The sequence below is a fragment of the Camelus ferus genome, chromosome 17, assembly GCF_009834535.1.
Source record: "Camelus ferus isolate YT-003-E chromosome 17, BCGSAC_Cfer_1.0, whole genome shotgun sequence".
Classification (NCBI taxonomy): domain Eukaryota; kingdom Metazoa; phylum Chordata; class Mammalia; order Artiodactyla; family Camelidae; genus Camelus; species Camelus ferus.
In genome coordinates this window covers 28,401,167-28,415,870 of record NC_045712.1, presented here as the reverse complement: position 1 = coordinate 28,415,870, position 14,704 = coordinate 28,401,167, and the positions used below count along the sequence as shown (strand labels likewise).

Genomic DNA, 14,704 nt, shown 5'->3' with positions numbered 1-14,704 from the left:
TCACTTATGATACCAAATACAATGTAAATGGTGTTTAAATTGCTATAAAGACAATGTAAATTCTACATAAGTAGTTGCCAGCATTCAGCAAATTCAAGTTTTGCTTTTGGAATTTTTTTTTGAGTGTTTTTGATCTATAGTTGGTTGGATCCGTGGATGTGGAACCTGCAGATTCAGAGGCCCAGCCGTATATGTGTATATTGAATCACTGTGTTGTACACCTAAAACTAATGTAATGTTTTCTATCACTTACATCTCAATTTCTTCACAAAGGAAAACAGCTAAGCACTTTCACAGAAACATAGTGACTGTGCTCAGAACATGGGGTCCTGGAGGGGTGGGGGGCCAGCAGAGTGGGGGACGCGCCTCTCTGCACGTGCTGGGAGACTGAGACCCCCCCCCGACACGCGTACCCCCCCCACCTGCAGATCGTCTGCCGGAACTGCTCGCGGAACAAGTACCCTCTGAAGTACCTCAAGGACCGCATGGCCAAGGTCTGCGACGGCTGCTTCGGGGAGCTGAGGAAGAGGGGCGGGGATGTCCCAGGCCTGATGAGAGGTACCCAGGGCCACCCTCGCCCTGCTTCCCCTCCTGGCTTCTCCCCAGCCCCTGGCTCATGTCGGAAACCGCTTTCCTAGGGAGGCTCAGAATAAAAGTAGCCCTCAAGGAAGAAATAGGACCTAAAAGCCACATGGGGTGGGGGGGGGCACCATTTCCCAATGTGTCGGTTTTGTGGAAGATCCCTAAGTGCACCCGGAGGAAGGGTTCCCGGGGCAGCTCAGTTTGGGGAATGCTGGGTCTGTGCGTCTCTGTGTCGAGGACAGTAGGCAGGCACTCGTGTCTTCTTTGCCACAGCAGTCCTCTCTGCAGGCCTGTGTCCTAGGGGACCTTTTGGGGATAAGGATTGTGAGCCAGGTAGCAGGGGTGTTGTGCAGGGAGGAGCCGGAGGAGCTGAGCTCAGGGACAGGCTTCCCCAGAGCAGGTGGACCCTGGGTGTAAGACCAAGGACTGCCCCTCTCTGTCCACCCCCCCACCATGCCCAAGGCCATCGGGGAGGACAGCCCAGCCTCAGGGAGACATGAAGGAGGAGGGTCGGCACCTGAGAAAGCCTGCCCCACCCCTGCCCCCTGCCTTTGTGTCAGCAGAAGGGGTGTGCCCATCTCTCTGGCCACACTTAACCCCCAAGTGGGGCTGGTTCCCATCTCGGGGGTGGGGGGAGGCGGGAGCTCTGACCTCACGGGCACCGTGCGGACACTCACCCCTTCCCGTGGCCTGTCCCTCTGCAGAGCGGCCCGTGAGCATGAGCTTCCCCCTGTCCGCCCCCCGCTTCTCGAGCAGCGCCTTCTCGTCCGTCTTCCACAGCATCCACCCCTCGGCCTTCAAGAAGCAGAGGAAAGTCCCTTCAGCCCTGACCGAGGTGAGGCAGGTGGGGCTGCCTGCATGGGAGGCAGGGGATTTGCAAGGCTCTCCATCCCCCTCAGGGGACAGGCTCGGACCCCCACCCCAGCCGGACCCAGCTCTTCTGGGCAAGAGGATCCCTAATGGGACACATTCTGACTCCAGTAACACAGGCAGCTGTGAGGAACAGCCCTGCCTCCTGCACGTGGCCAAGAGGATGCCTGTCGAGGGCAGAGGACAGGGCCCAGGGGGCTGTAGGTGGTGCTGGGAGACATCGCTCCCCCTTCTGTCCCCCCAGCGCTTTCTTTTCCTCTTCCCTGTAGTCTTGGCTGGTGCCCAGGGTTACCGCCCAGATCGCTTGGGCACTCAGGACTAAAGCAGCCAGTCCTGCTCCGCTCCCCCACGTCAGCCCCTCCCCGAGCTGCCCCGGTCTGCTACCCTGGGGGGTGAGCTGTGGGACTCCTTACAGGAAACCTCAGCATTGGCCAAACTCGATTCTGTTCTGCAGATAGGACCAGAGTATGTCTGCATTGTAATCACAACCACAAACAAACGCGTGCCCGTGAATGTGCAAGCTGTCAGAAGAGTGATCAGATGTTTCTGAGTTTGTTCATTAATATTCATTATTGAGTAGCAGGTGGAAAGGGTTTAAAAAGTGTTAGAGGTGAAACATTAAAATGGGTACAGTTCTATCCATTAACTTACTTCCTTTTGCATATTGAAAATCTTGGAAATAACATGTGATAAAAATTTTGTTCAAAACCCTGAAGACTACATGATGAAAAGTGGGTTTCTCTCCCTCCCCCAGACTCCTTCAGTCCCACTTCGCAAAGGTAACCACCATGAAGTTTCATATGGATCCTTCCAGAAATGTTTATGATTATACATAATGGAGGCGGTCACATCCTTTTTTAACCCATAAGATGACATAATTATGTTGAATCTTCTGTATGTTTCTTGCACTTAATTTATCTTCGATATCATTATTTCACATTAGTTCATACACAGAAATCTCACACTTGTGACATCATTTACTTAACTCTTCCCTTTCTGCAAACAGAAAAGTTCACCCTCCAACTCCCACCGTGGTGTCTCCGTGAGCTGAGAACCGGAGTATTCCACGGGCGCAGACTTTGAGAACCACTGTTCTTACCCTCTGACGTCAGGCCATTCTGATCCTGGTGCAGTGTGGATCTGCCCCAGCCACGATGGCAATTTTTGCCCTAAGTGACAGCCTTTTTATTATTCAGCAGAGACCGCACCCTGAGCTCTGCAGCAGCCCCAGGGGGAATGTGCCCCCGGCTCCCGCCGCCCTTCCCCCTCCCCCCTTGCTCCGCCTCAGCAATAAGACCTGCTTCCCGTGAGACGGTCTGCGGGATCGAGGCCCCCGAGCACCTGGCAGGAAGGGATCGCAGAGCGGGTTTCTCTCACGTGTTCTGTCCAGTCTGCCTTCCTCGCTCTGAGCTGCTCCAGCAGGTCAAGCGTGGGGAGAGCAGCCGTGTCTGGTGTCAGGGGTCCTGGGACCAGTGGGCGGGCAGGTTCCTTTCCTGGTACTTCTCAAAGCAGTCCAGCTGGCTGCAGCGTCCTCTCCCTGCACTGAAGTTAGCTGCCTTCAGGGCATTTGCAGAGAGATCTGAGTTCTAACCCTGTCTTCAGCCACGTTGGGCTTCAACCTTTGGTAGGTCCCTCCATTCCTCTGGGCCTCAGTTTCCCCATCAGTGACATGAGACAGTCAGATGAAATTATTTCAAAACCTGGCCTTCGTGCTGCAAAAGGGGAGTCGGTGTTTGTGGAGCCCTTACTGTGGGTCAGGCCCAGTACCTGACAGGTCTGTCCTACATCATTTACCTCCAGCTTTACTGGAAAGACACGAGGCTTAGAGGCAGGAAGGAGCTTGCCTGGCGTGGCCCGTCTAGCAGCTGGTGAAGCCCGGGTTGGAACCTGAGATTGGTGTTGCTCCAAGCCCAAGTTCTTAATCGCCAAGTAAAGCCTTTCCCACAGACAGCCACCGCTACTCTTGATAGTAAGAGGCGTTAACAGATTCATTAGGCAGGAGATCATGGAACCTTGTAGGTAAACAGTATAGAAAAGATCCCTTTTTCTTTATTTTTTATTGAAGTGTAGTTGATTTACACTGTTGTGTTAGTTTCAGGTGTACAGCAAAGTGATTCAGTCATACATATACATGCACATATTCTTTTTCAGATTCTTTTCCATCCTGGGTTATCACAAGATATCGAATATAGTTCTCTGTGCTGTCCAGTAGGTCTTTGTTGTCTATCTGTTTCATAGTAGTGAGTGTCTGTTAAGAGGGATCCCATCTTAATTGTAAGAAAGAGGTAAGTTGAAAAGTGTAAGAATCGGTTTTAGAAAGAAGAAACGTTCCCCCGAGTATCTGTGGTTTTGTAACTTGAGGGCTTGGGGGCTGGGGGAGAGAACCAGGAATCTGCAGCCCCCCTGGGGCAGCACCCCTGCAAGCAGTTTTTGTTCCCGGTCCCGTCCATACCGTCAGTCCGGTCTCTCAAACACGGTGCTGTGTTGCTGCCTTCGAGGTGCTGGAGGTACCCTGAGTCCTCATCCAAGGCTCAGACTGCAAAGCGGTGTAGACACTCTGCCAGCCGGCTTGCAGTGCTCTCTCTGAGCCCTGCCCGCCCCCTGCTGCCCTGACGGCCCTGCTTCGCTCTGCCAGGTGGCCGCCTCCGGAGAGGGCTCCGCCATCAGTGGCTACCTCAGCCGGTGTAAGAAGGGCAAGCGGCACTGGAAGAAGCTCTGGTTCGTCATCAAAGGCAAAGTGCTCTACACCTACGTGGCCAGCGAGGTAGGGTGCCCCCGCTTTCTCCCCTCTGTCCCGTGGGGGCCCGCGGGTCATGCCCGTGCCCCAGAGCGTCCACGTGGGGTGTGCACTGCGCCCCAGCCGCGGGCGGTGCGAGGCCTGCGTGTGGCCCCCGGCCAGTCACTACCAAGGGATGCCGCGCGCTGAGCGTTGCTGTGGATACGCAGCCGCGCGTCTGTTTCATGTGAAGGATTTGCCGTTTCCCTGTGGGGATAAGGTGGTTCAGCAGGCAGGCCTGGGCCCCGGCACGTTTGGGTGTCGCGGGCCCGGCATCTGGGAAAAGAAAGCTCCCTCTGCTCTCCACCTCAGTCGTTCCGACAAAACTCGGCAGCTTGGAGGAAACTACTGCACCTTTTTGTCTGTGCACTTTTCAGGGAACTATAGTGCCTCGTGGTAACTCTTCTACTATGTAAAGCTTATGTTTATATATATTACAGAACATCTTACATTTATGTCTGCCAAAATACAGGGGAGAGGGCCTTGGCCAAGCGTGCTCCTGGAGCAGACGGGTGTGGGCTTGGTTGTACAGCAGGGGATGCTCCGGTCCTTCCCCGGGCTGAACCTGTGGGATAATGTGAGACATTCCTTGTCCAGGCCCCACCATCTGGTGGTCTCCACAGGCTAAACCCACTTTGAAGACAGGACTTAAATGCATCCTGCCCAGCTGCACAGAGTGGGTGCTTTACCCATGAGGACATGCGGTCAGCTCAGGGCTGGCCCTTCTCCCTTGACCACCGATGCCGGCGACCGGGCAGAAGGCACTTCCTTCTTCGGAGTGTAAAGCTTTTCTCTCGAGCTCCCTGTGGCTGTGACGGCTGCGGTCAGCCCCATCCCAGCAGGGGCACAGACCCAGAGGGGCCGCTGTGGGCCTGAGTGACCCAGGCGCTGTGTGAGCCGGGCCGTCCCCAAGGGGCCCTTCCACTCATGAGGCCACAGACAGGGCTCTCTGCGCCGAGGAGAGTGTTGATCTCCTCCTCAAACTGGCCCGTCTGCAGGCTGGGGCAGCATCTCCCTCATGGTTGTCCCCCAGAGCCACCCACAGGGCCCTCTGAGAACTGGGGTCTGAGGGACCCTGAGGAGGCAGTGCCTGGACTTACTCACAGTCGTGCCTCTCGGTGCCTCATGTCTGAGGGTGTGTTGGGGTCTCCAGAAGGTGGGGCACCCCAGGCCGGCCTGACCACAGCCCCTTCCTCATGGGGGAGCCACTGTTGCACAGAACACACTTCAGAAAGAAGCTCTACCTTAGCTGGATGGACGAAGACTAGTGATAATTCACCAACCACCAGACAGAGTGGATCCTGTCTGAGAATGGAGAACCCAGTCTCCAGGCCCTGAGCAACAGTCATCGCAGAAGGGACAGTGTGGGCTGATTTTAAAAGACGGATTTAAGTATGCTTCCAAAGCCATTTCTTCAGAGAGAGGAACTTGTGCATTTTCTCAGTAAGCCTTGCCAGTGGCGGAGCCAAGCTTTCCGATTCCATCAAAGAGAAAGATCTGTTAAAGTGGGTAGCCAGTGTTCACCGTCTACACTACCGTGAGCCCCGTCATGCACCCCGAAGCAGCCCAAAGCTCATGCACTTGCTGTTAGGTAACAATCGTAGGAGAGAGTGACTGTCAGAAATACATAGGAATCCTTTTTACTCTTTCTAATATTTTATTATTTAGTTAATATATTTGTTATTTTAAAACTTTTCAAACAAAAGGAAATGTTGAAACAGTTTTACAATGAACTGTTTTATACCATCAACTAGACTATCAATTAGCATTTTACTATACTTCCTTTATGGATCTATTGATTCATTCCCCCATCCACCTTACTTTTTGGTGCTTTTCAAAGTATCCTTCCCCCTAGAGTTCAGTATTTGTGTATCTTTTTTTTTTCCTTTGAGGTACAATTTATATATCACAAAGTACACAGATCCTAAAGGTACTGTTCATTAAGTTTTGACTAAGGCGTACACCTGTAATTCCCGCCTCACCCTTTTCCCCAGAGGCGACACACTGTTTTGATTTTTTTACACCGTATATTAGTTTTGTCTCCTTTAGATCTTCACACGAATAGAATCGTGTGACTTCTTCCACACATTGTGATGTTTTTGAGATTTATTCGTATTGTTGCATACAGCAATAGGCCATTCCTTTTTATGGCTGAGTAGTATTCCATCTTGAATTGTTGACCCTATAGATCAATTTGCAAGAATTGGCATCTAAGCAATGTTGAATCTTCCAATCCATGAACTTGGGACAGATCTTCATTTATTCAGTTATTTAAATTCTTCTTCAATGTTTTGTAGTTTTCAGTGTAATGGTCTTACACTTCTGTTCTTCCATTTCTGTTAGCTTTATGCTAAAGTATTTTATTTTTGGATGCAATTTTGAATGGAGTTTATTTTCTAGTTATTTCCTGCTGATATATAAGTATTAAAAAAAAAACTGATTATCCTGTGAGCTCACTGAACTTATTGTTAGTTCTAGCAGTTGCTTTGTAATCGAATATGTCCTTTGTGAGCACAGATAGTTTTACTTCTTTTCTGATCTTTATGTGTTCTATTTATTTTTCTTGCCTTAATGCAATGGCTAGGACCTCCAGTACAATGTTGAATTGAATTGGTCAGAGAGCACTGTCTTGCTTTGTTTCAGTCTTAGGGGGAAAGCATTCAGTATTTCACTGTTGAGTATGATGTTAGTGGTAGGTATTTTATAGATGCCTTTTGTCAGATTAAGGAAGTTCCCTTCTGTCCCTAGTTTGCTGGGAGTTTTTTTGTCATGAATGGATGTTGAATTCTGTCAAGTGCTTTTTCTGATTTAGCAGTCTTTGAAAATTGATTCCCTTTAAACTGAACTCTTCTCCCCTTCCTCCTCCTCCCGCAACCATTCTAATATGCTTAACTCATTATATCTCTCTGTGTTTGTGTGATTTTATAAAGTTGTATTCTTTAGGAATATGGATTTTTACATAAATGTATGTATGTATAAAAATATCTCTATCGCTATATGAAAAGCTCTTTCTTTTGCCACTTAGCACTGTGATGGTAAGATCCATCTGTGCCTCTGGGTATGTGTCACTGAACTGTCAGCAGCCTTATAGCACAGGCACCCTGAGTGGTCCCTGTGGAGGCGCTGTGAGCAAGGCCTCACAGTATGAGGTTGGGGAGTGAATACAGGCTTCCTTAACTGGAGTAACTCTAGAGATCCAACTGAGTCACTGACTGATCGAGTCAGTAGGAAGAAAGTGGGGTTAGGAGGTGGTCATGGGTCCAAATGCTGGCTCTGCCCCTTGCTCGCTGTGTGATGTTGGGGGTCCTTTACCTTTCTTTGAGCCTCAGTTCCTTCCTCGAATGGGAGTGGCACCTTCTATGATTGTTGTGAACATTAAACAAGGTAATATGAAGGTGAAAATGCCTGGGCCCTAAATGCTGTCACGGACTGTTCAGTTTCTTCCCTCCTCGTGACTGGTCCCGGTGGGAAGCGGGGGCGAAGGGTACTCATGTGGTTATTCCATGTTGCCAGAGCACGCGCCACGCAGAAGGGCTCGTCAGGCACGTGAACGTGGAGGGCGGCACCGGTGACCGCTGAGCCGCGCCCTGGAGGGAGTGCCGCGTTTAACGTCAGTTTCCCTCTGTCCCTCTGCAGGACACAGTGGCCATGGAGAGCATGCCCCTGCTAGGCTTCACCGTCGCTCCAGAGAAGGAGGAGGGCGGCAGTGAAGTAGGACCTGTATTTCACCTTTACCACAAGAAAACCCTATTTTATAGCTTCAAAGCAGAGGATTCCAATTCTGCTCAGAGGTACCAGAATTAGTGCTGCGTCTCCTTGCCTCCCTCTCAGAGGAACCGAGCCGTTAACCCTGGGCTTTGGCTTCTGTTTTCTCCAGCTGTCCTGTCCCACCAGGTCCCCTGGGTAGCAGCAGAACAGGTTCACGTCCACAGGCAGACCTCGGATATACCACGGGTTTGGTTTCAGACCACCCAGGAAAGCGAATATTCCAATACAGCGAGGCACAAACTGCATATAAAAGTTTTGTTTACCCTACACGGTATTAACTGTGCAATAGCGGTATGTCTAAAACAACAATGTGCAGACCTTAACTTGAAAATGGTTTTTTGCTAAAAAAAAAAAAAAGAAAAAAGAAAAAGAAAAAAAGCTAACCATCATCTGAGCCTTCAGCAAGTGGTAATCTTCTTGCAGTAGTAACATCCAAGATCACTGATCCCAGATCACCATAACAAGTGTAGTGACAATGGAGAAGTTGGAAATATTGTGAGAATTGCCAGAATGTGCTGCAGAGACACAAAGTGGGTTAATAATGTCGGGAAAAAGGTGCTGATAGACTTGCCTTCGATTTGTAGAAAATGCAGCATCTCTGAGCACAGCAAAGCAAGCACAGTAAAACGAGGTCTGCCTAGGTTATGACTCTGGCATGCAGGCATGCGTTGATTCCGCAACCTTTGTACTACACTCCAGGCCCTTAGCTAAGTGCCAGGGAAACAAATACAGACAGGACCTGGTCGCTGACTTCAGGCTAATAGTAGCGTCATCTAGTCACTCATGGGTTCCACGCCCAGAGTTCCAGGCAGAGCCACCACACCAAGCGTTCCCTCTCCTCTGTGTTGCAGGTGGATCGAGGCCATGGAAGGTGCGAGTGTGTTATAGCAGTTACCAAGCACATGGACTCAGAATACACGCCTAGGTTGATACGTGGACCTTTCCAGAAGCCGATCCGTGTCTCCGCCCGTCCGGACACACAGCTGGCTTCAGCACGGGACCTGACCTTTTCCGCTGACCCCCGTTACACCTTCACAAGTGGAACCCCTAAGGGATATTTATGGACCTTCCCGTCTTCGTGTTTTCCACCCCACCCCTCCACCCCCGCCAGCCCTCCCAGCATAAACCGTTTCCATTTCCGGTAGAGTTAAAATTTAGTAACATGAAGACGTGGAAACTAATGGGAAAGTACATTTTAGAAGTGCAGGCTTTTTAGTAGAAACGAGCTGTTACAACTTTTGCTCCTGGAAAACACTGTCGCCTTTCATCTCGTTGACGTCAGTGCCTCAGGTGGAACGGGAAACAGCCGGTAAAATGACAGCTACTCTCATCGAAAGCACTTTATTGTTTTACTGAGCAGCAGCCTCCAGTCTTCTGTTTTCCAAGTGATTTACTTAAGTTGATAGTAGTGGAGTCCTGTGGACTAATTTGCCACCAGTACTCAGCAAAGGCGTCCAGCCGTTGGTTTGTGTGAGCCCGGCTGTGGCCGGGAGTGTCCTTCCTGCGGAGCGGGGGCCCCGCTGCACCGGAGCGGGAGGGAGGGCTCTCCTCCCAGAGACCACCGACCTGCGGGCTGACGTGACTTCAAAAGAGGAACCCCCTCCTCCCCACTGCGGTCCCAACACCACGCCCGTGCTGGAAACTCTCGGCTGCTGGCCCCTCCGGCCCCCGGCCCTGGAGGTCGCTGCAAACCCTCCGAAGAGACAGGGTCTGCTTTAATTTATTGTGTGCCTTCCTGAGTTCACCCCACACGAGCCGACAGCATGATGTGTATGAGAACTGTTCTTGTTATCCACATGGTTATCCTCCTGCTGTGTTAACGAAGCCTTGAAAGAGATACAAGGAGAGAAAACAGAATACGATCAGAGGTGGATGCGTGGTCTTGGCCGGTGGCTCTGGACACAGCGAGGGAGCAGGGAAGTAGTGGCTTACGGATGCTCTCCTCCCACCGATGACTGCTACTCGCGATGCTGGACATGTTTTTACGTAAAGCAGAGTGGTGGGGGGACCCTTTGTTACTCTCATCAAAATAAAAAAGCAGTCGTATCATTTTCTGATGTCCTGTCCCCTAAAAAAAACACATTTGTTGACAGGCCTCTTGTAAAAAGCACCATCCAGGAGTTACTTACATTAAATTTTTTTCAGGGGAATTTTTTTATTCTAGTTTACAGTTCTTCTTTAAAGCAGTTTGAGTAAACATTTAATTAATGATTCAAGCTAAGTGATTAGACAGGGCCTCTTGTTAATTTTTGAGGACTTGATTCCAGCAGAATCATTTTCATCGTCGGACATATTTGAATGGAGCCTTTAAAAAGCGCAGCAAGACTCCAGCGCAGGCGGTGTGCGCTTCCCCAGCCTGCTCTGTGCCCCCGCCCTTTGTCGATTTCTGAGCTCCTGGCAGAATTGTGTCTGAAAGTCATCTGAAGGCCTCTTTTACTGTATAAATCCTATTTCTGGTACTCTGTAAAGAAGAGGTCATGGCAGGTGTGGGTATAGCTGAGTGGTAGAGCACTTGCTTAGAACGAGGTCCTGGGTTCAATCCCCAGTACCCTCTACTTAGAAAAAGAAAAAAGATAATATGGCTTTTATTCCTCAGTGAATATTTACTCTAATCACATCACCTGGTTTATCAATAAAACATACTGGATGGGTTTTATAAAAGGAAGCAGCTACCAAGATCCTCCACAGCTGGTATGTGGCCGGCAGGGAACTGCCTGGCTCCCTGGGCATGGTTTGCACCCATCCTTCCCATGGTTCTTTGCCTACTTGCTTCGGCCAGTTTCTACTGGCCGGCATTGCTCGTTGTTCCTCCCCTGCCCTTCTCTTTGTCCAGCCCATTTCACAGGTTCATGTCACCCATCTGTCCACGGGGCCAGCCCAGAGGAGCTCGGATGAGACTGCCCACCTGGCCTGAGGTGCTCCTTCCCACTGGGCCTGGAGGCCGGACAAGTGGCTACCCGAGGCCCCTCGACAGCCTTTGCTCCCTGCTCCCCGGGCACAGGGCAGCCCTTCCGCTGCACGTCCCCAGCAATGGCTGTGTTTCCAGGGAGGAAGCGATGCTGTGCCAGGCTGTGCTGTGGCTCAGAAACCAGAACTCTGTCCAGTAGCTCTGAGCCCTGGTGCCTTCACCTGCCTGTCATGCAGAGAACAATCCAGCTTCTCAAAGAGTTCAGGGGGCACCGCGCACCGCGGGTGGCTGTAGACGTGCACGGAAGGCCAGCAGCCCTGGAAGCAGGTAGCACCTACTTTACATCGTGTTGGCAGGCTGAATGTGTGTCTGCAGTCTGGACTGGTCCTAGGAAGTAGTGAGAACTCTGTCTGTTATCACTAGCACGGAGCACACCAGGGGACAGTAGAGTTCGGGGACACTGATGGAATTCTTGGGTCCTAATCATAATTCTGCATTTCAGGCTGACAGACTGCTCAGGCTGACAGACTCACTGACCACTTGCTCTCCCTCGGATGCGGCCTAGGCAGGTGAGGGGCTGTCACCCAGGTGGCATTTGGGCGTGCACCAGTGAGCTGGTGCTGGGGACCCCGGTGGCCCTGCTGCAGCCACAGAAGCGAGTCAGAGTCCTTTCTCCATCTGGTCCAGCCTCTCACTTGACTGACAGAGGCCCTAAATGGGGACTCAGGCCCCCCGGGCTGGGAGTGGTGGGAGCAGATTGAAGCCCCAGTTTCCTTCTGCAACCAAGCGAAGTCAGTGACATCCTGGAATATTCTCTGGTTAGTGGATTCAGCCTGTGATACGCGGCTTCTATGATCAGGGAAACTCCTGAGCTTCCATGTATTAATGGTCAGGCAAGAGGACAACTGTGTCCACACTAAGATGTCTATTTTCAACAGCACTGGCTTAAACAGGAAATCAGCTCAGTAAGTGGAGGTGGGAAAGCAGGGCAGGCTCAGGCTTAAACAGTGTCCCCCACGCTCCAAGCTCTTTGGGTTTCTCTGACCTGCTGTCCATCGTCAGCTTGATTCCAGGGCTGGTTCCCAAGAAGCTGGCTGGTGACTGCCCCCCAGGGCTGGGGCTGCCCTCCGGCCTGTTCATAGGCCCCAAGGAGGGAGGGCTCAGCTCCCCGTAACCTTGTCTTAGCAGCCCCCAGCAGGCGCCCCACGGCTCCAAGACCGCACTTACTCTAGTCACTGCGAGGGCACTGCCCCGGCGGGCACAGACAGGCAGCTGGGGGCGAGGGCGCTGCTGGGGGCTCTCCCGCTGTCCGCCCCGGACCACGTCTTCTGGAGGGAAGACTAGTGGATTGGTGTGGTGCAAGGCCTGTGCCTTGCCATGGGTTTGGGGGACGTTCCGTGGTAGAGTAATGGCCATCACTCGGGCATCTATTTTACATGTTTGCTAAATATTAGCGTCAGTGGGACTGAGGAGGCAGGTTTGATGTTACTGATCTTTTATGTCCCTAGTCAACCACCGCCGTGAAATCGGCAGCCGAGCAGCACCGACCTCTCGCTGGCTCCTGGAAGACCTCTGTGTGATTCTCAGCTGGCGTCTTGGCAAGAAGTGCTCTAAGCGTCCTAACCCTGCCCCTTCCTTTAATTCTCCCAAGGACCTGTTGAGGTGAGTTCTTCTCCTCATTATTATTATTATCATTCCTGTTTCGCAGATGAGGAACGTGGGGAGTGGAAGCGTTCGGTCACTTGCCCAGCGTCACACACTCGCAACGGGCAGACCCACGCTGTGACTTCTCCGCCGTAGCACCTCCCTTGAATGCATGTGAGCTGATACAATGGGCCATTTTCTGATCCTTGCAATGTGAATTCCCTCCTAAAATCGACAGAAATCTGACTGCAGAGGACCAGTCAGTAGGACGTCTTCCTCCAAAGCCATAACACAGTGTTGAGTCAGCCTGAATCTTGTGTTTCTTTATCCAAACAGAATCCTTAGATGTTATCATGAAACATACAGTCCATGCATATAACCTAACATTATTTCAGTATACTGATTGCAACAATGAATACCGTTCTATTTTTCTGCAATCATATGCACAAGATTTACCTCAATGGAAGATGGGGATCTGGAGATTTAAAACCCGAAATACACATGTTTAAAAAAAAAGTTAACATTTTACACTTCTAGTGTATTCCATAATTGACATGTTAGGTTGAACACTCAAGTGTGAGGGATTAAGGTAAGTGACTTTGGGGGTTCAGCTCACTTTTCTCACTTACATAATGGAACAGATTAGAATTCCTAAGATGGATTTGTAAATAATAATAACCTAAAAATGGATCAATTACTTGCTATTCTCAAACCCTTTAAGAACGTACGTTGTGTGGTGCGAAGTTCAGCCTGAAAGCTGTAGTCGGCACGTGCTCTGTGAGAGCTGCCAGGAAGTCTTGTCTGGGGAAGGAAGCCATCCGACCCTCGCCACACCAGCCCCGAGGGGAGGAGGGCAGGTGTTCACAGAACACCTCTTTGTCCTGGGGGGTCGCATCCCCCACGGAGGGGGCTATTTCCAGAAGTGAAATCGGGCCGGGGCAAGTGCGGCGTGGCCCGGAGCCTGTGGTCGTGTGAAGCCAGGGCAGTGTGTCTAGGGTGACAGACCACAAATGTGCAGCTTGCTGCAGCCAGAACCTGGCACTTTTCCAAGGCTGCCCCCCACCCCAGGCGGGGCGTGGAGAGGAGCTGCAGAGGGACGGCTGGCCCTGCGGACTGCTGTGTGGGCTCAGACCCGTCTGTGGCCTGAGACAGCCACCCGAGGTCAAGCTGAGCACCCCCATGCATGCATGGCCCTGGGCTCCTCCTGTGGCCCACGCATCCCCTCTCTAGGCCTGGGGAGGGGCCCCAGTGTCCACAAGGGCCTCGGGAGGCTGTGGACGGGCAGAGTGGGGATCTGGGGTTGGGAGGGTCTGGGAAGCTTTCAAAGAGGAAGGGGTGGTTCAGCTGCATCTTAAATAAGAGTAAAAACTCCACTCAGTCACGGGCAGTGTCCTCGGCTTGTGGCCAGACTTGGCATCTGGTGCCAGTTTACAGGGTCTGTCTGCAGCGTATAGTCAGACCCTCAGCTGGAGGAAACGAGACCCAAGAGTGTCTGAACTGTTTTAGGCACCAGCGCTGTCACTGGTTTCATCAGACAGGATTGCAAGTCACCTTTTGGAACTTGACACGTGCCAAACATTCTCAGGAGAACTACACGGCCAAGGTGGTGAACACTGAGGGGAAGCCAGCCTAACTGCGCCAGATTTGAGACTGCAGCGGCAGTGCCCGGCAGGACAACATCCCCTTCCACAGAGCTCTCCTCTGGAGAAGCTTGACGACCCTAGTGGCCACCCTCATCACACCCTCGTGGGCGCAGAGCGATCTGCAGACCAGTTCTCTGCCTGGTCTCGGGCTTTTCCTTGTACAGAGAGTTGATGATGTCTTTTGGGAAAGGGTGTTCTGTGTTGACAGAGCAGAACGACAGCAGGCCTCTTCTCCACTTGGATCATCTTCCAAGGGTTCCGTTACAATAAAGCCAATGTAGAGAGTGGGGGAGAGGCTTGCACAAGAGAAAATCTGTATTAAGAAAGTGTGGAAGGAAGGAGAAAAGAAAAAAGGAAGAAAGCACCATAATGAGGTTTTTTTATCCTTTTTTCAAACTCTGGGAGTGAGTCATGAAATCTACACAATGGGTCACGACCAGGACCCCACCCCTGCCCCACACACCAAAGAGCAGAGCAGAGGGCGGCAGAACATTCCGTCATCCTGAAGGACCA

At 51.5% G+C, this 14,704-nt stretch overlaps 1 protein-coding gene across 1 annotated transcript in view; it reads left to right on the top strand.

Annotated features, from left to right (window-relative positions):
* The window catches only part of FGD5 (FYVE, RhoGEF and PH domain containing 5), a 56,641-nt gene extending 46,594 nt beyond the window's left edge, over window positions 1-10,047 (top strand). The window contains 5 exon segments of the mRNA XM_032458694.1: window positions 429-558; window positions 1,287-1,417; window positions 4,088-4,216; window positions 7,865-8,019; window positions 8,848-10,047. Of these exon segments, the coding sequence (XP_032314585.1) occupies window positions 429-558; window positions 1,287-1,417; window positions 4,088-4,216; window positions 7,865-8,019; window positions 8,848-8,884 (582 nt within the window). The 3' untranslated portion in view covers window positions 8,885-10,047.
* Window positions 10,048-14,704: the final 4,657 nt, after the last annotated feature.